The sequence below is a fragment of the Selaginella moellendorffii genome, unplaced genomic scaffold (genome assembly GCF_000143415.4).
Source record: "Selaginella moellendorffii unplaced genomic scaffold, v1.0 SELMOscaffold_0, whole genome shotgun sequence".
NCBI classification, from domain to species: domain Eukaryota; kingdom Viridiplantae; phylum Streptophyta; class Lycopodiopsida; order Selaginellales; family Selaginellaceae; genus Selaginella; species Selaginella moellendorffii.
In genome coordinates this window covers 1,390,579-1,415,781 of record NW_003314261.1, presented here as the reverse complement: position 1 = coordinate 1,415,781, position 25,203 = coordinate 1,390,579, and the positions used below count along the sequence as shown (strand labels likewise).

The 25,203-nt window shown below is 49.4% G+C and overlaps 10 protein-coding genes across 11 annotated transcripts; 6 read left to right on the top strand and 4 right to left on the bottom strand.

Annotated features, from left to right (window-relative positions):
• The first annotated feature begins 822 nt into the window (after positions 1-822).
• On the top strand, positions 823-3,125 carry LOC9663133. The gene is made up of 8 exons (XM_024661946.1): positions 823-1,022; positions 1,076-1,250; positions 1,306-1,477; positions 1,538-1,792; positions 1,849-2,010; positions 2,077-2,419; positions 2,470-2,627; positions 2,692-3,125. Exons 1-8 carry the CDS (start codon positions 866-868, stop codon positions 3,034-3,036), a joined length of 1,767 nt encoding a protein of 588 aa, XP_024517714.1. The 5' UTR covers positions 823-865; the 3' UTR covers positions 3,037-3,125.
• Positions 3,126-9,822: 6,697 nt separating this feature from the next.
• LOC112341769 lies at positions 9,823-10,377 on the top strand. The gene is made up of 2 exons (XM_024662457.1): positions 9,823-10,126; positions 10,184-10,377. The coding sequence occupies exons 1-2, from the start codon at positions 9,921-9,923 to the stop codon at positions 10,302-10,304; spliced, it is 327 nt and encodes a 108-aa protein (XP_024518225.1). The 5' UTR covers positions 9,823-9,920; the 3' UTR covers positions 10,305-10,377.
• Positions 10,378-12,138: 1,761 nt separating this feature from the next.
• LOC9633548 lies at positions 12,139-14,410 on the top strand. The gene is made up of 8 exons (XM_024662013.1): positions 12,139-12,338; positions 12,392-12,566; positions 12,622-12,793; positions 12,854-13,108; positions 13,166-13,327; positions 13,394-13,739; positions 13,803-13,957; positions 14,012-14,410. The coding sequence occupies exons 1-8, from the start codon at positions 12,182-12,184 to the stop codon at positions 14,345-14,347; spliced, it is 1,758 nt and encodes a 585-aa protein (XP_024517781.1). The 5' UTR covers positions 12,139-12,181; the 3' UTR covers positions 14,348-14,410.
• LOC112341743 lies at positions 14,331-15,453 on the bottom strand. Its single transcript, XM_024662377.1, has 3 exons — positions 15,137-15,453; positions 14,892-15,070; positions 14,331-14,837 (listed from the first exon to the last, which is right to left on the bottom strand). The coding sequence occupies exons 1-3, from the start codon at positions 15,155-15,157 to the stop codon at positions 14,489-14,491; spliced, it is 549 nt and encodes a 182-aa protein (XP_024518145.1). The 5' UTR covers positions 15,158-15,453; the 3' UTR covers positions 14,331-14,488.
• Positions 15,454-15,496: 43 nt separating this feature from the next.
• On the bottom strand, positions 15,497-16,471 carry LOC9663132 (NADH-quinone oxidoreductase subunit B). The gene is made up of 3 exons (XM_024662225.1): positions 16,414-16,471; positions 15,978-16,353; positions 15,497-15,802 (listed from the first exon to the last, which is right to left on the bottom strand). The coding sequence occupies exons 2-3, from the start codon at positions 16,343-16,345 to the stop codon at positions 15,568-15,570; spliced, it is 603 nt and encodes a 200-aa protein (XP_024517993.1). The 5' UTR covers positions 16,346-16,353; positions 16,414-16,471; the 3' UTR covers positions 15,497-15,567.
• A 36-nt stretch (positions 16,472-16,507) lies between these two features.
• Positions 16,508-17,594, top strand: LOC9633547 (multiple myeloma tumor-associated protein 2 homolog). Its single transcript, XM_002960768.2, has 4 exons — positions 16,508-16,594; positions 16,648-16,737; positions 16,867-17,125; positions 17,184-17,594. Exons 1-4 carry the CDS (start codon positions 16,552-16,554, stop codon positions 17,503-17,505), a joined length of 714 nt encoding a protein of 237 aa, XP_002960814.1. The 5' UTR covers positions 16,508-16,551; the 3' UTR covers positions 17,506-17,594.
• Positions 17,595-17,708: 114 nt separating this feature from the next.
• On the bottom strand, positions 17,709-18,374 carry LOC112341789. Of its 2 annotated transcripts, none has more exons than XM_024662531.1 (3): positions 18,088-18,289; positions 17,954-18,005; positions 17,709-17,893 (listed from the first exon to the last, which is right to left on the bottom strand). In XM_024662531.1, the coding sequence occupies exons 1-3, from the start codon at positions 18,183-18,185 to the stop codon at positions 17,729-17,731; spliced, it is 315 nt and encodes a 104-aa protein (XP_024518299.1). In that variant the 5' UTR covers positions 18,186-18,289; the 3' UTR covers positions 17,709-17,728. The 2 variants fall into 2 exon arrangements, 1 of the variants encoding a protein (XP_024518299.1); XR_002990697.1 differs by adding an exon at positions 18,296-18,374 and having other exon boundaries at positions 17,787-17,893; positions 17,954-18,222.
• A 208-nt stretch (positions 18,375-18,582) lies between these two features.
• Positions 18,583-19,828, top strand: LOC112341690. Its single transcript, XM_024662296.1, has one exon. The coding sequence runs from the start codon at positions 19,142-19,144 to the stop codon at positions 19,742-19,744; it is 603 nt and encodes a 200-aa protein (XP_024518064.1). The 5' UTR covers positions 18,583-19,141; the 3' UTR covers positions 19,745-19,828.
• A 98-nt stretch (positions 19,829-19,926) lies between these two features.
• LOC9633546 (ABC transporter I family member 21) lies at positions 19,927-21,157 on the bottom strand. Its single transcript, XM_002960105.2, has 6 exons — positions 20,981-21,157; positions 20,775-20,935; positions 20,646-20,697; positions 20,433-20,569; positions 20,291-20,377; positions 19,927-20,227 (listed from the first exon to the last, which is right to left on the bottom strand). Exons 1-6 carry the CDS (start codon positions 21,132-21,134, stop codon positions 19,958-19,960), a joined length of 861 nt encoding a protein of 286 aa, XP_002960151.1. The 5' UTR covers positions 21,135-21,157; the 3' UTR covers positions 19,927-19,957.
• Positions 21,158-21,370: 213 nt separating this feature from the next.
• LOC9663131 (glycosyltransferase family protein 64 protein C5) lies at positions 21,371-24,737 on the top strand. Its single transcript, XM_024674361.1, has 5 exons — positions 21,371-21,729; positions 21,810-22,154; positions 22,213-22,335; positions 22,400-22,567; positions 22,632-24,737. The coding sequence occupies exons 1-5, from the start codon at positions 21,706-21,708 to the stop codon at positions 24,300-24,302; spliced, it is 2,331 nt and encodes a 776-aa protein (XP_024530129.1). The 5' UTR covers positions 21,371-21,705; the 3' UTR covers positions 24,303-24,737.
• The last annotated feature ends 466 nt before the right edge of the window (positions 24,738-25,203 follow it).

The window sequence follows — 25,203 nt, the reverse complement described above, 5'->3', positions numbered from 1 at the left end:
CTGATTACTGCTGTAGCGTTCGATGCAAATCAGCGTTTGATCGGAGTTGCATGCATTGACCTTATTGCCGAGAAACTTATCAGCAGGCTCGGCAGCGCTGCTGTTCAAGAAGCAGTGTCTAAACGGAGCTTCCATTCTTCAGAGAATGTGAAGCCTCTCCCTCTCACTCAACCAGTTAAGTCCACAAAACCCCCAGCTTTTCAACTTATCGCTGACATTACCAGTAGGTCTCGAATGCAACTATTATCAAATGTGGTTTTACTGGGAAGCTGACTCCCATTTGCCCGCAAAGAGATTTTTCGACACCGATCACAGAGTTCATGTGCTGTGGCGATTGTGCTGTTGCCAGCACCAATTCTTCGAAGACTTCATTGGCGGTTGGTGCCATTGCTGGTATTTGCGTGGGAGCGGCAGTTCTTGTTCTGGCTGCCGCTGCTGTAGTTCTCTACTGTAAGTGCTGCAAATCCCCCTCGCCTACCACGAGTGAAACTCCCATCGGGGCTGAACAAGAAGTGTGGGTGACAGGCCCATCGCCGCAGAGGTCGCCTAATAACATAACTGATTGAAAGAGAGCCTTGCTTCGTTTACTTCATTTACAACTGAAACTTGGCCCAGCCTGCGATTAAACTCATCAGCAACAATGGACAAGTGAATGAACAGTCTAGCCCGGTGTCCAAAAAAATGTAGAAATGTAGTCAGGAGATGTCATCATCAGCCTTTGGGCGGTGGTTGGCAATACGTAGAAGTCCACACGGTTTAGGATAGCTAAATATCAGATAAAAATCAACACGATAGTGGTTCGTGCTTCCAGGAACCAACGAGGGCTTGATAAAATCAACGCCACCACTTTTGCAGGTTTGAGCGAATGGAGAGCTCCCTCTTGCTTAGATCCGCCTTTTTAGGAGTCTTGTCTTTGCTGCTAGCAAACGCTCAAGATAACATCGAAACAGTGCTGAACGAGACCGACTTCCAGGTCCAGCAAATCGCGAATCAAGCAATCTTAAATCGAGCCAATACTTGTGGTAAGCTCTTGAACCTCAAGCTCAAACAACTTTGTAGAGTATTGTCACTCCAGGAAGTCTATCGGATTGCTCACTAGACACTTGCAAAAGGCGCCCTTGCTGGCCGCAGTCCAAGGATGAGATCCAAAAGCTCTCTTGCGTTCAAGTATTCCGCAATGGAGACTGCACGTCTCCGGCAAATGGAACTTGCCAGAGCTTAAGCGTTTCAACTCAAAAAACATACCTCAGGTATCTGGCTTGTCAATGTACAGCTTTGACTTGAGATGTTGCTATGATCATCTAGAGTCCCACCCGATCAAGACCCGGAGAAAGATCGAGATTTTCAGACGGTCTTGTGTGCTCAAAAATCTCTAGACAAGAAGCTACAACAGGCCTGGAATAACACGAAGAAGTTTTCCCTTGGCTGGGCTTTCTTTGGAGGGATTGAAGGATACTTGTATGTTTACCCGGGCCGGGTAAGTGTACAATAAGCATTTCTTCCCTGCAAGCGAGAGTTTATGTCTTTATATTGACAGGACTATGTCGACAGTGGGCAGTGTGATCTTTATGATCCAAGGCTCAGGCCATGGTTTCTCAATACTTTGGCGGTCCAAAAATCGCTCTACATTCTCTTGGACACCTCCACTTCCATGAGCAATCCCACTGGTGTTTTATCCTCCCAAACCCGCTTTAATGTTGCAAATAACATCATTAACCAGCTGCTAAACACTCTCACTAATGGAGATCAAGTGGCTGTGTCAACGATCGGTGGTGAGAAAATCGGAGCTCCAGTTAAGTTTTCATCAGAAACTAGGATAATTTCTGATTATGAGGTTCTGAATTCCAGGTTTCCGTAGTTCTTGACGTCCAGGAAACCTCTTTGTATCTGGCTGGAATCTCATCCCTCAAAGATTCCATAAGCAACACAAGTGTTACAAACTCAGCCAGTAACATAAAGAATGGGCTGCAAGCGGCACTTGATTTCTTCAACACCAGCTCCAACTTGAATGTAAGATGCTTTTCGTGTGATAATCACAAGAAATCACATTGGTTTCTTCAACTTGGCAAATCCCAGGTCATAACCCTCTTCACAGATGGACAGCTTGTCATCCCTGGCAATTTCAACTTCACCCAACTGAGCCCAGTTTTAGCACAGCTGAACGCGAGAAACGTTGTGGTGTTCGTCTACAGAATCGGGTCCTTCACGTCCAACGATGCCACTTTCCAGCAAATGCAGAGCAGCCTCAACATGAGCTACGAGGTCATCAGTGACGACAAAAACCCGCTGCTCAAGATCCACAGCTACTTCGACTACATTGCATGGCTTCGCTTTGTCGCTGTCAACAAGAAACCGATTTGGGCGAGTCTGTATGCCGATTCTGCTGGCCTTGGCAATGTCACAACTTCCATCTTTCCAGGTTTGTATAGTACTATTATTTATTCCTCTGCTTATTTTAATTGCATGCAGCTTTTGATGCAAATCAACAGCTAATTGGAGTTGCATCGATAGATGTTCTTACTGATGGGCTTGTCGCGGAGTTTGGCCAGCCTGCAGTTGAGACAGCTATATCTGAACGATCACACTTTGTTCCTTCACTGCAAAAGCCACTTCCTCTCGCTCAAACAGTTACGTACAAACTTTTGGAACTTCTATTTTGCTTTTTAGATTGAGAGAACTTTGATTTTGCAGCTCTCCAATGCGACCATCAGCTGTGACTTCCGTGGTAGCCTGGTTCCAATCTGTCCAAGAGGCAACCTTTCCACGCCCATCAGGGATTTTATATGTTGTGGAGCTTGTGCCGCTACAGCCAGTGCTCCTCCTCCTCCTCCTCCTCATCGTTCCCCAAAGAAGCCAACGGGTAAAGTAATCGCTGGTATCGCTGCGGGCGGAGTGGTCGCCGTTTGTGCCATCTTCGTTTCCGCCGTGTTTTTGTGTCGTAAGTGCCGCAAATCTCCAACTGAAAGCGATAATGACCAACCTCAAGAACCGGACTGGTTGGAACCAACGAGATCTCCTCTGAAACAAAACTTGTAATCGACTCCTTCAGATCTCCAAAACTCGTCTTTTTATATACATACTTTCGCACACAAAACAAGAGCTTTGCTTTAGAACAGAAAGAAAAACTTGAAAGACTTACACTACCACGAAGAAGAAGAAGAAGCTCTTCAGCTCAAGGGGCCGCCATGGCCGATCGGGGGCGGAGGCTCCTGCTGGATGTGAGCGATGCGAGCGGTTGGCCACTCGAGTGACATCTTCCGCAGCGGGCTCTGGAGGTAGACGGCGGCTTTGCGCTTGACCACTCGGGGTGCTCGATCTCGAACAGCCTCTCCCGGAGGTCGCGAGTGATGCTCACGTTGGGATGGGCTACGTGTTCTTTCACAAGATGGACACTTCAAGCTATACCGAGACATCAAGAAGGAGCCTAGCATGTTTGCCACTCTCATACTCCAGCTCCCTGCATGGTTGCCAGGGAGGTGCTCTCGTGGTTCAGCATGGCAACGTCACTTTGACCCCGGCTTCAAGGACACCGTCTTCTTTGCCGACTGCGAGCATGAAATCCAGCCAGTGAGACGAGGAAAGCTTGCCTGCATTTCAACCTGGTACGCAAGACGAACGTTAGATCCTACAGAGCTCTGTGCGACGTTAGTACCGCGACTGTGCTACGAGTGAAGTCATCTCTCGCACCTTAAATCCAGGATGCAAATTTTCTCCCACCAGAACGTCCACACCCCCAGCTCAATGGCGAGCAACACCATTCCCGCCAGAGGAAGCACCGGAAGGAGTTCTCCGCGAAGGATGTCGGTCGTTACCATCTTCATCCCGTTTTTCCTGCACGATACCTGGTACACTCTGTGCAGTGGATCCACCTTAGAGGAAAACGAAAACAAGGAAGAAAGAAAACTACCTTCCGCGCTGATGCAAGTACTCGGATGCTGTCTCCCTCTTCATCACACCAGCATCGCTGGTGTAAGGATTTGGAACAACGTCTTTGATACGAATATGCTGGCATAGCATATTCTCCAGAGCTCTCTAGAGGCGCGGTAGGCAGCTAGTGTTGGAAAATGGATCTGGACAGGCCGGGGATTGAACCCAGGACCTCCTACACCGGTGCCAGGTGCTCTACCACTGAGCTAGCTGCCCTGGTTGTGTGCATGTTCAGCTTAGTTCTAACAACTAGATGTGTTTTTCCTTTGTAGCCTCTTGTGATGAACAAGACCCTGGTCATGGTATCGGAGCACTAGTTTTTCTGAGATGGCTTCAGACAAAGACGTTTTGGAAGTTTTTGATGGCAGAGATTTCCATGGATGGCGAACTCAGATGCAGTTTTTCTTCATGGAGAAGAACCTTTGGGATATAGTCTCTAGGACAGAGGCATGTCCGGCAGCGACAGAGGTTGCACCCGAGAAAGAGTGGAACAGACAAAACACTCGAACACTTGGAATCCTTGGAAAAGACAGTGCTTGGCCGAACCAACGAGACCAATCTAATTGAGATGAAAACCAAGTTCGGCAGCATGGTCAAGAAGAAGGATGAGTCCATTCAAGATTATGCAAGTCGTTTGAAGGATACAGCCAAGCAGATCGACACCCTTCAATCTCCCACCAAAGTGGACGACAGTGAGCTTGTCACAGTGTTTCTCAAGGGCATTCCAACAGCGTTTCAACTTGCTGCCGCTGGACATGTGGCCACCAAAACCTTTGATGAGGTCGTTAACGAGATGTTAGCACTGGAAACCTTGCTAGGAGGATCTCAGTTTCTGGAAGAAATCCCTCGCGATTTGGCTATGTTTGCTGGTTCTAAGGCCAAGGTCTCAATCTGGGACAGGCTAGGGCCGCGCCAGGAGGATGCTGCCAAAGAACGCAAACAAGAAGGTCAAAACGAGCCAAAGAGAAACAAGAAGCACAAAAATAACGGTCTCTGTAATATCTGTAAAAAGCCAGGACACTTCGCCCGGGACTGTACAGATGAAGCGGCCAAGTTCCGGAAGGAAATCAGGAAGGGGAAGCAAGTTGCCAATTACGCACGAGCACAGATGGTAGCTTGTTCATGGGTCAAGCTGTAGCAGAGTCAAATTCCCTTGCACCCAACACTCCAAGAACAGAGGTGATCTGGATTGACAGTGGAGCCAATCAGCATATGACTCATCTCCAAAGCCTTTTCTCGCATTTAGAAGACGTTCCAGACGGGAAGCGAATTTACCTCGGCGATGACTACTCACACAGTGTGTGTGGAGTTCAAGGTTCGACTTGCCACAGGACAGGTTGTAGCAGTCAGTGGAGTCTACTACGTTCCTGGTGTCAAGATGACACTCTTCTCCGTTGGAAAAATCACAGATTGTGAACTTCTCTTTTCCAAGACGCAGTGCACTATAATGTGAGGCGAGTCAGTTATAGCCAGTGGGAGGCGTTATGCTGAATGCAGAGGTGGAGTATCCAGTCAAGCCTAGCGAGCAGCTTCTTTTTGCAGGTCCTCAGCATGCGGTTGACCTCCAGACATGGCATCGCCGGCTTGGTCACACGAATTACCAGGATATTAAACAACTTGCGAGTTCAGGCATGGTTGACGGTCTTCACATCACTTCTCAGAAGATGAAGTTTTGTGAGCCGTGCGTTCTCGCAAAGCAGCACAGATTTCCTTTCAAGGCTGGTGCTGCTACAAGAGCTACCGAGATTTTAGAGCTAGTCCACTCTGACGTGTGTACGATGCCAGTACTTTCTCGAGACAAGAAGGTCTATTTTGTGACCTTTATAGACGATTATTGCAGGATGATCGCAGCAAAGTTTCTAGCTCGCAAATCTGAGGTGATCAATGAGTTCCAGTTTTTTAGAACTCGAGCAGAGTTGCAGACAGGCAAGAAACTGAGGAAATTTCGAAGTGATGGTGGTGGAGAATATGTCTCTAAAGATTTTATCAAATATTGTGAAGAAGATGGGATTGAGAGGTAGTATTCAGTTCCAGATACACAGCAACAAAATGGCACAGCTGAACGAGCCAACCGAACGCTCCAGGAAGCAGCTCGCTCCTTATTACGAGATGCTGGTTTGCCCAAGTCCTTTTGGTGTGAAGCTGTTGCAGTCGCAGCTTATCTGCGAAACCGTCAGATCACATCAGCAGTGAGCGACGAGACACCATTTGAGCTTTGGTATGGCAGAAAACCGGATCTCAGTCATCTTCGAATTTTTGGATGCATAGCGTATGCATTTGTGCCAAGGAAGCATCGCACCAATCTTGAAGATTGCAGCGTGAAGGCAGTTCTAGTCGGCTACAGTGATCACATGAAGGCCTACAAGCTCTTCAGTTTGTCCTCATCCAAGATCTTACACAGTCGTGATGTGATCTTCGATGAAACAGGACGTATGCAACCAGAAATCTCCCGTGCGCTCTTGATCCTCCAGTCAACCGTCAACGGTTTAGGAAGAAGACCCTAGCGCAACTGCAGCTCCAGCAGCAGGATCCAATCAGCCCGTCCCTATAGACGCAGCGGCAAGTGATGCTGAAGCGAGTGGGAGCTCTCAACCCGGTATTTTTGGCACGGGTGGGAGCGACACTTCAGGCCAGAACGGGACGTCTCCTCCAGTCGGCGGAGAGATTGGCTTAAGTGGGAGCACTCAGCCTTCACCACAGCCAGTGCTTAGACGGTCTACTCGGATCCGCACACTCACAGAAGCAGGGGCACAATTTCAAGAACGGCTTGACTTTCAGACTGCCCGCCGAGCTTCTCGGCAGCAAGCTCAAGCTAGGGAGCGTGCCCAGACAGCTCCAAGTGGTTCCAACACGTTCTACTATGCAGCAGCTCCTCCAGAAGTGCAACAGGCGTTTTCTCCAGTTTTCCAGTTGTTATTTTGTCAAGGCCAAGATATCTTGGTTCCCAAGAATTTGCGTGAGGCACTCTCCAGTCCTGAGCGTGAGCAGTGGCAAGCAGCAGCAAATTCTGAGTATTCGTCTCTCACGGAGAATGAGACATGGGACCTGGTCGATCTACCTCCTGGAAGGAAACCGATCAAAATTATGTGGCTTTTTCGAATCAAGACTGGAGCTGATAAGAAACTTCTCAAGTACAAGGCAAGACTTGTAGCAAAGGATACTCACAGGTTGAGGGCGTGGACTACAATGAAACGTTTTCTCCAGTGGTGAAGATGGCCTCTATCCGCTTGTTACTCAATCTTGCAGCCCAGCAGACTTTAGAAGTGGAGCAGCTCGACGTCACCACAGCGTTTCTCTATGGCGATCTTGACGAGGAGGTTTATGTCCTTCAGCCAGAAGGATATGTCATCAAAGACCAGGAACACAAGGTGTGCAAGCTTAAGAAGGCTTTATATGGCAGTGGTATGCGAAGATGAACAGCTATCTACTCTCCATCGGTTTTGTGAGTATTTCAGCAGATTCTAACGTTTATCTTCGCAAGTCAGGTACAACATATATTTATCTTGCACTCTATGTAGACGATTGTCTACTAGTCGGTCCAACTCGCATAGCTTTGCAGCAGCTCAAGCGTGAGCTACAAGCACGATTTAAGATGGTGGATCTTGGACCAGTGAAATACTGTTTGGGGATCGAGATTATACGCGACAGGCAAGCTGGCATCATACAATTATCTCAGCAGAAGTATGTTGACGATATCTTGGAGAGGTTTCATCTTGCTGAGCTGAATGAAGCGTCAACTCCTATGGAAGCCGGCCTCCATCTCAGCAAAGATCAAGTTCGACAAACAGTCGAGGAATGCGAGAAGATGCAGATACCGTACCGTCAGATGGTTGGCAGCTTAGTCTACCTAATGGTCTGTACACGGCCAGATTTAGCTCTTGCAGTGGGAGCAGTGTCCCAGTTTCTCGAGACTCCAAGACTTCCTCATTGGTTAGCAGTCAAACGTATCTTTCGCTACTTAAAGCGGACCAGACATTTTGCACTCACGTACTCCAAAGTCCCAGCAGGTATGGGACTGTTTGGCTTCACGGATGCTGACTTTGCAGGCGAGGTTGAGCAGCCGAGATCCACCTCAGGTTATATCTTTGGTCTCGGCAGCGGCGCTCTCACATGAATTATAGCGTTATCGTCGACCGAAGCAGAGTATGTTGCAGCTACCCAAGCAGCTAAGGAATGTTGCTGGCTACGACAGCTCTTGGACGGCATCGGCTATTCTCAGCTAGCGCCAACAGTTATCTTTTGCGATAACCAGGGTGCTATCGCACTCATGGGCGCGCCAAACATATCCAGGTGCAGTTCCATTATATTCGAGATCAAGTGTGTTTTGGAGCTCATCCATTGTGGAACAACAGAGCAGGTTGCAGATATTTTTACCAAGGCGTTACCTCCAGCTTTGTTCCAGCGACACGTACACGCACTTGGCGTGAGCCTTGAGCGAGCACCTTAGTGCTCGAGTGGGAGTGATACGAATATGCTGGCATAGCATCTTCTCCAGAGCTCTCTAGAGGCGCGGTAGGCAGTTAGGGGACACTAGAGAGAGTAGGGTGTGTTTTTCCTTTGTAGCCTCTTGTGATGAACAAGACCCTGTTCATCCTTATCAGTCTTCAGGGCGCTTGATCCTCGTAGTGGTAGCAGCATTTCTCCAGCTCGGAGCCCCCGCTGCTGCTGGACTCTTCTTGGCAACACCACGGATCAAACGCTGCATCACAAACACGCATACTAAAAAGGCTTGGTAGAAACTTACACTCGCGAAAGCTTGCATCATCTCTCGAGAACAAAGCAAGGCAAGCTCAATCGTATTCCATTCTCGTCGACATTTGTGCCGCTGTGATTTGTAAAAACGCATGCATTCGGAAACTGGTGCCAACCACAGTAAGGATATGTTCTTGGGTGTGTTAAAAACAACAGTGTCTAACATCGTCCCGAGACAGAACTTTGTCTCAAATAGCTGCTTTAACAACATCTGGATTTCACCTGGAACTTCCATTCATAAGAAAGATCGGCTTGTTCTCTAGACAAATTTGGAGTTATAAGCAATCCCTTTCTCCTCCAAAGTAGTAGCACTCGATTAGACCTGGATTGACAACACAAAACCAAAATAGTCGTGCATTGTCAACTCCCTGCAAGCCATGGAACTCTTTACAGTTCTTCTATCGCTATGATTTACTACGAGCAACTGTACAAGAGATCCCGGTTGCTGAATAAATCTCCTAAGTGCGTCTTTCTTCTCTCAGAACCCGGCTTGTTGTCCAGAAATCTGTAAAGTAGCATCCTATGTCCCGCATTCAAGCCCGGATTGGTCTAGCCGCAGCCATGGCAAAAAAAAAAAAAAAAAGCCTAGGAGAAGACGAGAAGACGTGGGTGTGGAACTGCGTCATCAGAGGCTACGGCATGCTTGGCCCAATCGAGTGCGCTCGAGAGGCATTTCTGCAGTGTCCAGCTAGGAACTTCCTCAGCTGGAAGCTCCTTGCTGACGCATATGCCCAGAAGGGGCATTACGGGAAAGTGCTAGAGATTGAAGACAAGATCCCGGCTGTGATGTATCAGCTTGCTCCGCCTCCTCCTTCTCCAGCATCCATCTTTGATGCTGTTTCTCTGTACCAGAAAGGCAAGAGGTTGGCAGCATGAACTTCTTCAAGTGTTTTGCCATGAGGAAAATAGAAGGTAGCTTCTTTTTTTGGCATTGGGCAACCCTAACTAAACGATGGGTTCCAATGACCGGGTCTCAAGCCAACTTGGGTGCGGATTGTTTCCAGGAAGGTCCAGTTCAATCTACCTGTGTCGTGCTATAACAACATTTGCTTTAGATCTAGACATGGAGGCCAAGTTTTTGATGTTTCTAGGATCCGTCTTGTTAGGACACATCGTGTACTAGTCCGTGCTCAGAACACCAACATTGAGGAGCTGCTGGATGTGACCGACTTGCAAGTGCAAGAGATTGCAAAGCAGGCCATCGAATGTTTGTGGTGAGGGTCACATTCTAGATCACGTCTATGCAAACGTGTGTCATGAAGTCTAAGAATGATTGCTGTGCAGGGAGTCTATCGATTTGCTTGCCAGAGACTTGCATCAGGCAACCCTGCAGGCCGCAGGGTCCAGAAGCTCTCATGAATTGGGGTACATCAGAATCTAGCTTGCACAGCTTCGGGAATGGAACATGTCGCTACGTTAGCGTGTCTAGCGAGAGATCATACATCAGGTTGGTTGTCTCACATTTTTGCTAGTATTTTCTTTTGAGATTTCTTAAAACGTCCAGGGTCTCACCTGAGCTGGCTTCGGAGACTGATACTGCTGCGGTCTTGTGCGCTCAGAAACCTCTTGACCACAAATTACAACAGGCCTGCAACAGGAAAGGCACTTTTCGGAGGCGGCATTGAAGGCTATTTATACGTTTATCCAAGCTGGGTACGAGGTTTTCGTCTTTTTAATTCATGAAAGGCATAGATAATCTACTGGACTATGCAGACAACGAAAACTGTAACACATATGATCCGAGACGCAGGCCGTGGTACTTGAATGCCTTGGCAGTTCAGAAATCACTCTACATTGTTTTGGACACATCGTTGTCCATGAGAAATCTTGTTGGACCTTTGTCATCCAAAGCCGTCTGGCCGCTGCCAGAAGCGTTCTTAAGGCACTCCTGGACATGGAGACCAAATAGCAGTGTCAACGACTAGTGGTGGACCTATTGTCGCTCCCGCGAGATACTACCGCAAGTGCAAGGCCGCCGCCGCGGCCGCCACCAAGAGCTATGGCAACCACGGGGAGCTGTCCAAATCGGCGGATATGTGCTCGCATTCTTCCGAGAAGCACGGCGGCGGTGTCCTGGGATTGGAGTAATTTAAACGATGGTCTAAGTTATGATTCATCTTAAGGCTTTGGTTTTGCAGGTTTCAGTCGTGCTTGAAAACCTTGAAACATCATCCAATGCTTCTGGCATTTCGTCCCTCAAGGATGCCATAGCCAAGGTCAAAGTCGACAATTCACCCAAGGATATCAAGAAAGGTCTTGCTGCGGCCCTTGATCTCTTCAATTCCAGCTCTAACTTAAACGTAAAGATCATCCTCTTTCTTTGTCTGTCACTAACAGTGCTCGTAATGTAAGGTAATACTTCTCTTCACGGATGGACAGTTTGCCAGCAATTTCAACTTTGCAGATTTGAATCCACTCTTTGCACAACTCAACGACAAAGGTGTTGTGGTTTTCGTCTACAGGATAGGATTCTTCACCTCCAACGATGCCACTTTCCAGGAGATGCAAGGTAACCTCAACATGACTTACGAGGCTGTGAAAGAAGAGAAAAATCCCCTGCTCAACATTCGGAGCTACTTTGATTACATCGCTTGGCTTCGCTTTGTTGCTGTGCTACGTGGGTGCCTGTTTACGTTGATGCCGCGGAGCTTGGAAACGTGACGAGCTCAATATTCCTAGGTAAACCGGCTCTCCTTTTCTTGTCTTGGTCCTTTGATCATCTGATTACTGCTGTAGCGTTCGATGCAAATCAGCGTTTGATCGGAGTTGCATGCATTGACATTATTGCCGAGAAGCTTATCAGCAGGCACGGCAGCGCTGCTGTTCAAGAAGCAGTGTCTAAACGGAGCTTCCATTCTTCAGAGAATGTGACGCCTTTCCCTCTCACTCACAAAACCCCCAGCTTTTCAACTTATCGCTGACATTACCAGTAGGTCTCGAATGCAACTATTATCAACTGTGGTTTTACTGGGAAGCTGACTCCCATGTGCCCGCAAAGAGATTTTCAGACACCGATCACAGAGCTGATGTGCTGTGGCGATTGTGCTGTTGCCAGCACCAATTCTTCGAAGACTTCATGGCGGTTGGTGCCATTGCTGGTATTTGCGTGGGAGCGGCAGTTCTTGTTCTGGCTGCCGCTGCTGTAGTTTTCTACTGTAAGTGCTGCAAATCCCCCTTGCCTACCACGAGTGAAACTCCCATCGGGGCTGAACAAGAAGTGTGGGTGACTGGCCCGCAGAGGTTACAACTGAAACTCAAAACTCATCAGCAACAATGGACTTCGTCCCTTAAAAAGTCAATGGAAGTGAATGACCGGTGTCCAAAAACATGTAGAAATGTCGTAGATGTCATCATCAGCCTTTGGGCGATGTTTCCACACGGTTTAGGATATGGTTCCTAAAAATCAACACGAAAGGCAAGACAGCTTCTGTAACTTCTGGAATGGTAGGAACCAACGAGGGCTTGATAAAATCAACGCCACCACTTTTGCAGGTTTGAGCGAATGGAGAGCTCCCTCTTGCTTAGATCCGCCTTTTTAGGAGTCTTGTCTTTGCTGCTAGCAAACGCTCAAGATAACATCGAAACAGTGCTGAACGAGACCGACTTCCAGGTCCAGCAAATCGCAAATCAAGCAATCTTAAATCGAGCCAATACTTGTGGTAAGCTCTTGAACCTCAATCTCAAACAACTTTGTAGAGTATTGTCACTCCAGGAAGTCTATCGGATTGCTCACTCGACACTTGCAAAAGGCGCCCTTGCTGGCCGCAGTCCAAGGATGAGATCCAAAAGCTCTCTTGCATTTCAGTATTCCGCAATGGAGACTGCACGTCTCCGGCAAATGGAACTTGCCAGAGCTTAAGCGTTTCAACTCAAAAAACATACCTCAGGTATCTAGTTTGTCAATGTACAGCTTTGACTTGAGATGTTGCTATGATCATCTAGAGTCCCAGCCGATCAAGACCCGGAGAAAGATCGAGATTTTCAGACGGTCTTGTGTGCTCAAAAATCTCTAGACAAGAAGCTACAACAGGCCTGGAATAACACGAATAAGTTTTCCGTTGGCTGGGCTTTCTTTGGAGGGATTGAAGGATACTTGTATGTTTACCCGGGCCGGGTAAGTGCACAATAAGCATTTCTTCCCTGCAAGCGAGAGTTTATGTCTTTATATTGACAGGACTATGTCGACAGTGGGCAGTGTGATCTTTACGATCCAAGGCTCAGGCCATGGTTTCTCAATACTTTGGCGATCCAAAAATCGCTCTACATTCTCTTGGACACCTCCACTTCCATGAGCAATCCCACTGGAGTTTTATCCTCCCAAAGCCGCTTTAATGTTGCAAGTAACATCATTAAGCAGCTGCTAAACACCCTCACTAATGGAGATCAAGTGGCTGTGTCAACGATCGGTGGTGAGAAAATCGGAGCTCCAGTTAAGTTTTTCAGCAGAAACTGGGATAACTTCTGATCATGAGGTTCTGAATTCCAGGTTTCCGTAGTTCTTGACGTCCAGGAAACCTCTTTGAATCTGACTGGAATCTCATCCCTCAAAGATTCCATAAGCAACACAAGTGTTACAAACTCAGCCAGTAACATAAAGAATGGGCTGCAAGGAGCACTTCATTTCTTCAACACCAGCTCCAACTTGAATGTAAGATGCTTTTCGTGTGATAATCACAAGAAATCACATTGGTTTCTTCAACTTGGCAAATCCCAGGTCATAATCCTCTTCACAGATGGACAGTTTGTCACCCCTGGCAATTTCAACTTCACCCAACTGAGCCCAGTTTTGGCACAGCTGAACGCGAGAAACGTTGTGGTGTTCGTCTACAGAATTGGGTCCTTCACGTCCAACGACAGTGCCGCTTTCCAGCAAATGCAGAGCAGCCTCAACATGAGCTACGAGTTCATCAGTGACGACAAAAACCCGCTGCTCAAGATCCACAGCTACTTCGACTACATTGCATGGCTTCGCTTTGTCGCCGTCAACAAGAAACCAGTTTGGGCGAGCTTGTATGCTGATTCTGCTGGCCTTGGCAATGTGACAACTTCCATCTTTCCAGGTTTGTATAGAACTATTATTTATTAGTCTGCTTCTTCTTAGTAATTATTTTAACTTCATGCAGCTTTTGATGCAAATCAACAGTTGATTGGAGTTGCATCGATAGATGTTCTTGCTGATGGGCTTATCGCAAAGCTTGGCCAGCCTACGGTTGAGAAAGCTTTATCTCAACGATCCTTTCCTCCTTCACAGCAAAAGCCTCTTCCTCTCGCTCGAACAGTTACGTGGAACTTCGATTTTGCTTTTTAGATTGAGAGAACTTTGATTTTGCAGCTCTCCAATGCGACCATCAGCTGTGACTTCCGTGGGAGCCTGGCTCCAATCTGTCCAAGAGGCGACTTTACCACGCCCATCAGGGATTTTATATGTTGTGAAACTTGTGCCGCTACAGCCAGTGCTTCTCCTCCTCCTCGTTCCGCAAAGAAGGGAACGAGCAAAGTAATCGCTGGTATCGCTGCGGGCGGAGTTGTCGCCGCTTGTGCCATCTTCGTTTCCGTCGTGTTTTTGTGTCGCAAGTGCCGCAAATCGCCAACTGAAAGCGATAATAACCAACCTCAAGAACCGGACTGGTTGCAACCAACGAGATCTCCTCTGAAACAAAACTTGTAATCTTATTCCTCGGACTCCTTCAGATCTCCAAAACTCGTCTTTTTATATACATACTTTCGCACACAAAACAAGAGCTTTGCTTTAGAACAGAAAGAAAAACTTGAAACACTTACACTACCACGAAGAAGAAGAAGAAGCTCTTCAGCTCAAGGGGCCGCCATGGCCGATCGGGGGCGGAGGCTCCTGCTGGATGTGAGCGATGCGAGCGGTTGGCCACTCGAGTGACATCTTCCGCAGCGGGCTCTGGAGGTAGACGGCGGCTTTGCGCTTGACCCACTCGGGGTGCTCGATCTCGAACAGCCTCTCCCGGAGGTCGCGAGTGATGCTCACGTTGGGATGGGCTACGTGCTCCCACCAGAACGTCCACACCCCCAGCCCAATGGCGAGCAACACCATTCCCGCCAGAGGAAGCACTGGAAGGAGCTCTCTACGGAGGATGTCGGTCGTTACCATCTTCATCCCGTTTTTCCTACACGGTACCTGGTACACTCTGTGCAGTGGATCCACCTTAGGGAAATCGAAAAGAAGGAAGAAAGAAAACTACCTTCCGCGCTGATGCAAGTACTCGGATGCTGTCTGCCTCTTCATCACACCAGCGTCGCCGGTATAAGGATTTGGAACAACGTCTTCAGGGCGCTTGATCCTCGTACTGGTAGCAGCATTTCTCCAGCTCGGAGCCCCCGCTGCTGCTGCACTCTTCTTGGCAACACCACGGATCAAACGCTGCATCACAAACAAGCGCACACTAAGTTAGAAAAACCAAAGGCTTGATAGATGATACTAACTTACACTCGCGAAAGCCTGCATCATCTCTCGAGAACAAAGCAAGGCAAGCTCCGGTCCTTACGAAAACAAGAAACAAAAGAACTGTTAACCTGGCTATAAATCTTATCCGATTCTCGTCGACATTTGTCCCGCAGTGATTTGTAAAAACGCATGCATTCGAAAACGTGGTGCCAACCACAGTAAGGATAAAAAAGACGCACGTTAGCGAATCTTACAGTCACTTTTGCTTGAACTCTCCCGAAGAGGGTGCAAGAACTCTCCCGAAGACGCTGCTACTGGAAAAAAAGAAAAAGAACTCTCTCGAAAACACGAGTGTCAATGAAAAGGCATTTATTTACCAGGCAAACATTTCTTTTCCAGACAAGCCAGGCATGATACGTAGACAATATACCACTAAAACAACAAGAGAATCACAAAAAGTCCATACCGCAAACTTACTCGGCCCACCAGAGGGCGATCTGCTTGCGGCGCTTGATCTTCTTCTGGAGCTGGAGGAGACCGTAGAGAAGCGCCTCGGCGGTGGGCGGACACCCCGGGACGTAGATATCCACTGGGACAATCCGGTCACAACCGCGAACCACAGCGTACGAGTAATGGTAGTAGCCACCGCCATTCGCACAGCTTCCCATCGAGACCACCCAGCGCGGCTCGGGCATTTGATCGTAGACCCTGCACGTAGAAAACTATCAGTTGACGCAAGGAAAGAACGCTCAAGAACTTTGGAAAGAACTCCACACCGACACAAAGAACAATGGAGATCTTCACAACAAAGAACAACGAAGATCTTCACACCGACTCAAGGCAAAGAGAAGGAAACTAAAAGGAAGAGAGAAAAACCAAGTACCTGCGAAGAGCTGGAGCCATCTTGTTGGTGAGAGTCCCAGCCACGATCATGCAATCCGACTGCCTGGGGCTGGGACGGAAGATCATTCCAAACCTATCCAAGTCGTAGCGCGCGGCTCCAGTGTGCATCATCTCCACGGCGCAGCACGCCAGGCCGAAAGTCATGGGCCAGATCGATCCCGCTCGCACATAATTGATCACGGAATCGAGCTTGGAGATGACGAAATTCGCCAGGCCGGAGGATTCCCCGCTGCTGCTGGATGTGGCATAATCCGCCCTGCTGATCGCCGGCAAGCTGCTCTTGAGAAGATTTGACCTCGCCGCGGTGCTGGACACCGCCATTCGAGCTGCCCTGGGAAGAAGCGCCATAGCTGCCGCTGCGTTGAGAGGGAGAGGCCAAAGATCACAAACGATGCCAAGGCGATGGAGTTGCGTACCTCGAAGAAGACGGTGCGCTGCACAAACCCTAGCTCTCGTGTTTTACCCTTTAAGAACTCAGCCAACCACAACGCGCCACGTGTTCATCTAGTTTTGTGCCCTAATTCCACTTTCTAGGGCTTCTGGGCAGGGAGGAAATGTATCATCCATCGCGCGGAGGCGTCCGGGGAGGCCGCGATCGTAAGTAGTCTATGTTTGATCGATCATCAATCTCTGAATTGGCGGTGGCGCAGAGTTTAATTGGGACGATGTCAAGGTCGATAAGCATCGAGAGAATTACCTGGGCCACAGCGTCAAAGCTCCAGTGGGACGCTGGCAAAGAGGTATCTATTCCATTCCACTCTTCCTTTGGCAATCAGACTCTTCCATTCCATTCCCATTGTTTCCTTTGGCGAACTCATTCTTTCATTGTTTCCTAACTCTTCTCTCTTGGTTTTTTTTGCTTCTTCCAGGCAAAGATTTGACATGGTACGCAAAGGGAGGAGGATCGGCCGACGCTGCCGCGAAGGCAGAGATCGAGAGAATCAAAGCCGAGGAAGATCAAGCAATGCGCGAGGCCTTGGGCTTGGCTCCTACTCGAGACAAACGCAACCAAGTCAATCGTCTCGACAAACACGAGCTGGAGGAGCTTTTGAAGCCTGGAAAAACTGCCGAGGAGCTCTCCGAGACTTACACTGCCGCGGAACGAATCCAAGGACTTGGGTTTGGACCGTAAGTTTGCTCCCTTCCCTTCTCGTGTCGCGCGCTCACTGTCGGTTTCCCTGCGCAGTACAGCAGCAAGTAAGAAACAACGAGGCTACGAACGGGGAGAACAATTGGCGGGGATACAACCGGAGAAGCTCGCAACCAGTGAACCAGCTGCAACCTCTACAGATGGTGGCAAGAGGAGCAGCAAAGAAGAAACCAAGGAGCGGAGGAGGCAGGAGAAGAACGCTCGCAAAGAGGAGAGAAAAGCGGCTAAACTCGCACGCAAGGAAGAAAGGCGGCAACAAAAGGAGCTCAAGCGAAGATCATCGGGGAAAGACGAGGATCGAGACGAGGACGAGCAGCAGCACTCAAAGAGGCAGCGACACGATTCAGACTCGGATTAAAAGCGTGAGAAAACGGAGATAGAGAGAGAGAGGTACTTACTTGCTTCTTTGCGTTTATCAGCAAAACTTTGCGTTGCGTGATTTACTCAGAGCGATCGCTGCGCGCACGATGTGGGACCTTGAGTAAATCTTCTATCTGTAACGGCTGCTCGCTAGCTGGCGGCTGTGCTGCCGGTTACGAGGAAGACGAATGACATGGCTGTGGGCGTCAGTCCCGGCAGGTCTAACGGATGCCCCCACATTCGGCGACAAAACAAAACCCGACGCGGCGTGTCGTACTCCTTCCCCGGCCCCTTCCGTACGTGTTTGTTGTGCTTATCTTCCTATTATTCGCTCTTGTGTGCTCTTGTGTGCCATGGCAGATTATCTGAGGTCGTAGTACCAAGATCTGGAACACAGCTAGTCAGTAAAAGAGAGATTTTTAAGCATCAAACTGGGAGAATCTTACTCGAGATCGAAACCACCACCACCATGGTCGTTTGTCGGCACTAGGAGCTCTGCTGCGAAGGTAAAAAATTGAAGAATCGGCCGCACGCAACGCCATTTGTGAGAGAAGACCCCACACCGTTCTAATTCTGGTACCTGTTGCAATAGCGGGGTACCTTTCTCTGTCGCGCCTCTGTGGTTTCTGTCTTGCTTCTAGCTCGTCGTTCCTTGTTTGAGAGCACCAATGCATGCATCCAGCCAGCTAGCCAGTGTGGTTTTTTCAACGTTTAACTAGCACCACGATCAACACAGCAAGCAATGAATGAGCGCCCGTAAAGACAAAGAAAAAACAGAGCTCACTCACTCAATGTTTAGTCGTTCAGCGCAGGTTACCAACCTGCAGCACGCACATCAAACACAAGTCTTTTGTTATCTCGTAGAGCAGGAAAACACAAGTTACCGCTTGTGTCGCCCCGTCGGTTTGTTGTCTTAGCACCTAATCACCTTTGTCGCTGTCGGCTCTCTCACTATCGAATGAGATCACAGGATGGTAATCCGGGACCGATCGGAAAACTCGAAAACTTCTCTGTGGGAAAACGTATGATTAGTAGATGATCAGCCAAATGATAGAAAGAATTTCCACACCTACTTCGTTGGACTGGTCGCATTCGAAACCATGCTTTTCGCTTTATCGCAACCAACCTGAAAGTGAGATTTTTCACCCCTTTTTTCCACCATTTCCCTCTTTTTGCTTTTGTCCCTGCTCGCGTATGTTTGCTTGTTTGATTGCTTGCTTGCTTGATATCCCCCCTGCTGCAACTTTGCCTTTGTCTGTAAGATGATCCACCTGGAAGGAGGCAGCCAACTTAATCATCTCCTTGAATGTTTTGCGTGTCTTGTGGGACCTAGATTCGCCATCACCCCCTGTCTGAGGCCCCCGATTTCCTGCTTGATCTCTCCCTCGTCCCTGTGCCACGATTGGCTCTGCTTTTATGAGCAAAGGCCAGGATATAGGCACGCTCTTTTCTTGTGAGCTCCCTTGTTCCCACCTCCACAAGCTTATATATTTATCGTCTCCTGCTTTCGAGCACCCTGTCTGCTGCTACTCTTTCCAAGAACACTCTTGAAATTCCCCGCGCCAATCGCTAGAGAGAAGCTCTTGTTCTTGTTCTTGTTCGTTTGCCTTGTTTGTGCTTCGGGAGAACCTGGAATGCTCTTAAGCCTCCTGCATTTTCACGTTGTTTCCCCGTCTGACGGTATGGAGTACGGAAGAAATCTTCATAGGACCAGCAAAGGCTCTCACACCATCCTCAAGTCGATCTCTCCTTCTTCTTCGCCTTCTAGCAGCAGCAGCAGTAGCAGCAGCAGCACTAGTAGTAGCGATGGCAGTGATGGTCATTCTGAGCGTCCCCCAAGGCACCGCGTGCCGGTCATTAGAGTAGTTCACATCTTCAATCCCACTGTCATAAAGACGGACGCCGCCAATTTTCGATCTCTGGTTCAGGAGCTCACTGGCAGAAGTTGCAGCAACGATACCAAAGTCGGCACTGTTCGATCGAAGTCCCGGCAGAGCTGTGCTTCCGTCCCCGAGCCAGAGTCCAACAGAATCCTGGTGCCGCCTCATATTCTCAAGTTGTCCATGAATACGCCCCCAAGAAGAAATCCCATCTACATCCCAGAGAGGCTCGGCACTTTCAGCGACATCGACATAATGTCCAGCTTTCAAGAGCCCGTCATGGACTTGAGCAGGATGCTGCCATCTCTCGGTGGTATGGAGATCAACGACGAAGGCTTGCCAAGATTTTCCTTTTGAGGCCCAGCTTGTGTCTGCAAGCACCGATTCACAGTCTCAGTCGGGGAGATATAGCAAAAGCTTAGTGAAAAATCTTTGCCTTTCTTTCTTTGTGTTTTTCCTCACCAGTTTTTGATCATAATGCAAAGTCAGCTTGCTTTCTGTTACGAGTTCTTCCACATTCGTATCATCTATAGTAAGTGTTAAAACAGAAGAGCTCATTAGATTCAAGGTTCAGCGATAATAAGCCATATGACGACTAGAAGCCCAAGGTGAGGCTTGCACTGGCAGGGAGGATTTCGGCCGAGACTCTCTAACCTTCCTCTCGTCTCTGAGCCATGGCTCGATAATATTTAGAAGGCTCTTAACGGAATCGCCAGTACTAAGAAGGTCAGAAGCCATGGTAAACCGCTCAAGTTTTCCATCAACCACATAGGCCAGGTGTGTTGCCCAGGCCTCCAATCCATCAAAAATGTGTGTTGCATAAACAATGGTGCACCCTCTCTACGGCATCCAAGCAGCCTCTCAGCCTCCAAAAAAATATCATCAAGATTTTGTGTTGCATACCTCTGTGCATTCCTCTATAAAAAAGCTCAGCAAGTCCATCCTTCCAACCACGTCTAAATCCACAGTGATCTCGTCCAGCAAGAGAACCTACATCCTTGATTATCAATCATTTGCGAGCCGAATCTATGGAAAACATCCGCACCTTATAAGGTCGCAGAAGCCCCATGCAAATTTGTACGCGGCGACGCTGACCATCGGAAACTTTATGCATTTTCCACTGCAGGTTGATATCCAAAAGATCTATCAATCTTTGTCGTCTATCCGGATCGATTCCTTCGACTGCGTACAAAACAGGAAGAGTTTTGGATCGAGGCATCGAACAAAAAAGAATCCCAAAAGAAACGATAGAACTTACCACCAAAGATCATGTGTTCTGCTGTAAAATCCCCTTGCAATGGCACATCACCCTTGGAGAAAAAAAAAAAAAAAGAGCTTCTCAGCAAGGCCACAAGCTTATAGGCTTACAAAGGAGAAAAGAAAATACCGCTGAGCCGATAGGACGATTCCAAGACTCTCCGAGGTATGCAAGGTCTCCATCGCAAGTAAGCGCGGTATCATGGAATGCCGATCTTCCGAGCACCTGGACGACGTCTTTCCCACCGACGAGGTGCTTACCAGCGAAAATCCGCAGCAGAGTCGTCTTGCCTGCACAGATTTCCAGTCAAAATGTAGCTCACATCGATCACGCACCCGCTCCATTCGCTCCGACGAGCAGGCATCGCGTCCCAGGAAGCAGCGCCAGCGACAGATCCGCGACGAAGGGAGCCTGACCTGGGTAGCTGAATTGCAGCGCCCTCACGGACAATGCTGGCGCTGGCGATGGCGCCACTCCTTCGTGCTCCATCTCGCTCGCCCTGCCCTAAAATAAATTTGCATATTCTCATAGATGCTTTGAGCAGAGAATGTACGCTGCACATGGCAGGAAAGATCCCAGTGAGGTAGTGGTAAACCAGCTGGATCGGTTGAAATAGCGACGCGCGCGACGCGACCAGTTGTAACAAAACTCGAAGAAACATGACCGTTATCCTGACGTGGCGGTCCACAGGCGGTCCCGGTTCGATCCTCGGCGCTGCCAGATTTCTTTCCTGTTCCTCTCGCGAAAAAGAAAAAGATGGGGGAGGGAACAACCGAAGGAGCGCTTGAATAGAGTCTCTAGGGTTTTGACATTTTTGGACAAGGCGACCGCGGAGGAATGTGATGATCCTGATCCTCTTCTAGCGCAGGCGATCGTCATCGCGCATTCTGTGGCCGCGTCGCGCAAGCGCTAGGGGGATAGGTAGCGGGGGGATTAGGATTATCGCGCATCGGCGGCAGCGACGATCGATCGATCGATAGCGCCGAGCGATCAGTGGATCACGTCAATGTAGCACGAAGAGCCCGAAATATTCCATTATGCTGTCAGGATCGCGACGACGATGAAAATCGATGCCGCAATATCGGTGAGTGAGAGATCTTCCCCTTTTAGATCGCTGCCGCCCCCTTTATGGTCTGATTCCCCTCTGTTTTGGTCACCGGCCAGGAGATGGGAGGGATGAGGGGTAATTTCTCCTCGCCAGACTGCTGCGATGTCCCGGGAACCAGGTGTCGCTGCAAGTGGCGATGGACGAATCCAGGCTGCTGCTCCAAGTGCCATGACAAGCTTCGCCATGGAGATTGCCTTTTGTCGTCGCCATTCCTCTTCTTCCTGTGCTCCTTTGCGGTGTTTGGTGGCGTGGGCATGCTCTTCGCGTGGCTCACTTTCTCGCCGTATCAGTACCAGAGGCTAGCCGTGGCTGGGAGCGGGTGTCAGCCTGATAATGAGGGTTCCTGGGCCATTGGAGTCTTTCAAGGAGCTAGCCCGTTCAGCCTAGAACCCCTGGAAAAGGTTTGCTTAGTTCCTTCTTTTCTTATAGACGACTTTAACCTTGCTTTTCTTTGAACAGCTAAGCGTGAACAATGATGCCGGGTCAGCCTGGCCAGTGGCAAACCCCGTGCTCACTTGCGCATCCGCATCTGATGGGAACCACGCAAGCAACTTTGTGGCGGACCCCTTCCTCTATCTCCGCGTAAGTCGTCGCTATCAGATTCTCTCCGTTATTTTTTTATGGTGTTGATTCCCGTTTTCTTAAGGACGAGAGCATGTACATATTTTATGAGACGAAGAATTCCGTCACGATGCAAGGAGATATTGGGGTTGCCGAAAGCCTTGATCAGGGAGCTACATGGAAAACACTTGGCATCGCATTGGACGAGCCGTGGCATTTGTCGTATCCCTTTGTTTTCGATCATGATGGCCAGGTAAGAGGCTATGTGGCCATGCTCTTAAGTGCGGAACTCACTTTCGGCAGGGTTTGCATGCCAGGTTTACATGATGCCAGAAGGCAGCTCCCAAGGCGATCTAAGGCTTTATCGAGCCGTCCAGTTCCCGCTGCAGTGGACCCTCGAAAAAGTTCTCATTCGCAAACCACTGGTTGACGCGGCTATGGTGGAGTACAACGGCCTGTTCTGGATCTTTGCGTCGAACTTCCAGCGTTTTGGCTCCCGCAAAAATGGTGAGCTCGAGGTGTGGTACTCTTCAAGTCCCCTGGGTACGTGGAAGCAGCACAGGGGGAATCCAGTTCGGAATGGTGACAAGAGCTTAGGTGCTCGCAATGCTGGGAGGCCGTTTATATACAACGGTCACATCTACAGGCCGGGTCAAGACTGTGGCTCCACGTATGGTAGCCGGGTGAAGCTGTTTCGCGTGGAGACCCTCACGAAGGACAAGTTCAGGGAAGTAGAGGTTAGCTTCAGTTTTGAAGAGTCTCATAAAGGGAGGTATGCATGGAATGGGGTGAGGCACCACCATCTGGACGCACAGAAGCTGCCATCCGGGAACTGGATTGCAGTGATGGACGGAGACAGGGTGCCGTCAGGCGACTTGTCGGTGCGGATTTATTTTGGTGCTGCGGCCCTGCTGTTTTTGGTGCTCTTGAACGTGGCGGTAGGCTGGCTCCTGGGATTCTGCGTGACTTCTCCAAAGTATATGAGCCTTGGAAAGAGAGGGGATGCTTCGCTGACGTCGTGGATAAGGGTTCCACTCTCCTCAAGGTTGCACAGGACAGTGTTGAGAATCAACAGGGACAGTCTTCCGTTCCGCAATCGCTTGCGTTCCAACCTCTGCTTCCGGCTCTGGCTGTGCTTCCTGGTAACTACAATGTGCGTGGCCTCCATCTGTGTGGCGGTCAGGTGCTTCTTCGGCGGTAGCGGTGCCGACGAGCCTTATCCAGTGCAAGGCGTCTACTCGCAGTTTACCATGCTTACGATGACGTACGACGCCAGGATATGGAACCTGAAGATGTATATCAAGCACTACTCGCGGTGCCCGTCGGTGCAAGAGATCGTGGTGGTCTGGAACCACGGGACGCCGCCAGACCCCAGTGACTTCGACTCGGCTGTTCCCGTCAGGATCCGGGTGGAGCCAACGAACTCGCTGAACAACAGGTTTAAGCCAGACCCGCTCATCAAGACGAGGGGGGTGTTCGAGCTGGATGACGACATTATGGTGACTTGCGATGACGTTGAGAGGGCATTCAGGTCGTGGAGGGAGAAGCCGGGGCGCATCGTCGGCTTTTACCCCCGGCTTATTGATGGTGATCCGCTCGAGTACAGAAACGAGAGGCACGCTCGGCGGGGCAAAGGCTACAACATGATTCTCACAGGGGCAGGCTTTATGGACGGGCAGACGGCATTTGAAAGATACTGGAGTCCGGATGTGGAGCAGGCCCGTGCCGTGGTGGACGAGCTATTCAACTGCGAAGACATCCTGCTCAACTTTCTGCTGGCGAATGGCACCACGTCCCGGACAGTGGAGTATGTCCACCCCTCCTGGGCGGTCGACACGTCGAGGTTCTCAGGCGCAGCCATCAGCAAGGATACAAAGACACACTACGACAAGCGCAGCCAGTGCCTGGCGAGGTTCGCCAAGTTGTTCGGGAGGGTGCCCGTGCGGAAGTGGGAGTTTGGCACTCGACGAGACGGGTGGGATCACTGACGAGAGATCATCTGGCGATACTTTTGCTTTTGCGGAGTGGTGGAAGCTCAACTTGGTCACGAATCACGAAGAACAAGGGTTGCTTGATCGATGGCAAGTGTACAATTGGCACAGGCAGCAGTAGCAACAGCAATAGCAGCAGCAGCAGCACACGGGGTCCTTCCTTGGACTCGTTCGGGTTTGGGATTTTCTCGCTTTTTTCTTCTTCTTCTCTCTTTTGTTTGTTTCTCACGTAGCTGTGTTTTTTCGTTTTATCTTTCCTTCCTCTTGTACATTACGAGACAGAGCGTCAAGTGAAGTGGCCTTTGTCTATCCATCCATCCATCCATCCACATCGCCTTCCCCGCCTCTCTATCCGGAGAAAGTTTGGAATCTCTCTCGTTCCAAGAGAAACAACCAGATGCTGGGCTAAATGATTTCCATGATTTCTCTCTATCCGAAGATTCCCCCCCCTTCCTTGTTCATGGAAAGCTCCAGCCAAGATCACAAAAAACTATAACATACCCCTTTAGCTTTTGGAGGATGGCGGGGACCCAACAATCATTCAAGCCCCATATAAATGTGGGGGCGTGGGTGGCCATCCACATGTGATATGGCCTCGAATACCAGAGAATCCAACCAATCCAACTAAGATCCTCACACAAGAGCTTTCTTTTGGCCCACCATCATTTTATTTTTAGGGTTCTTGGTGTCGCCATCCAGCCCAGACTGCCCCGCACGGGAATCGAGCCCCGAACATCCCGACAAAGGAGAGAAAATGCACGTACTCACTTACTCTGCGTGCCCGCACCACCGTGTGGCTCTGCGCGGCAGCAGGGGAGGGGAGAGGGTAAAATCCCCCTGTCACCCATGCTTGCGGCGAATATTCCCGGCAGAATGTCTGCGGGATATTCCGCCGGGC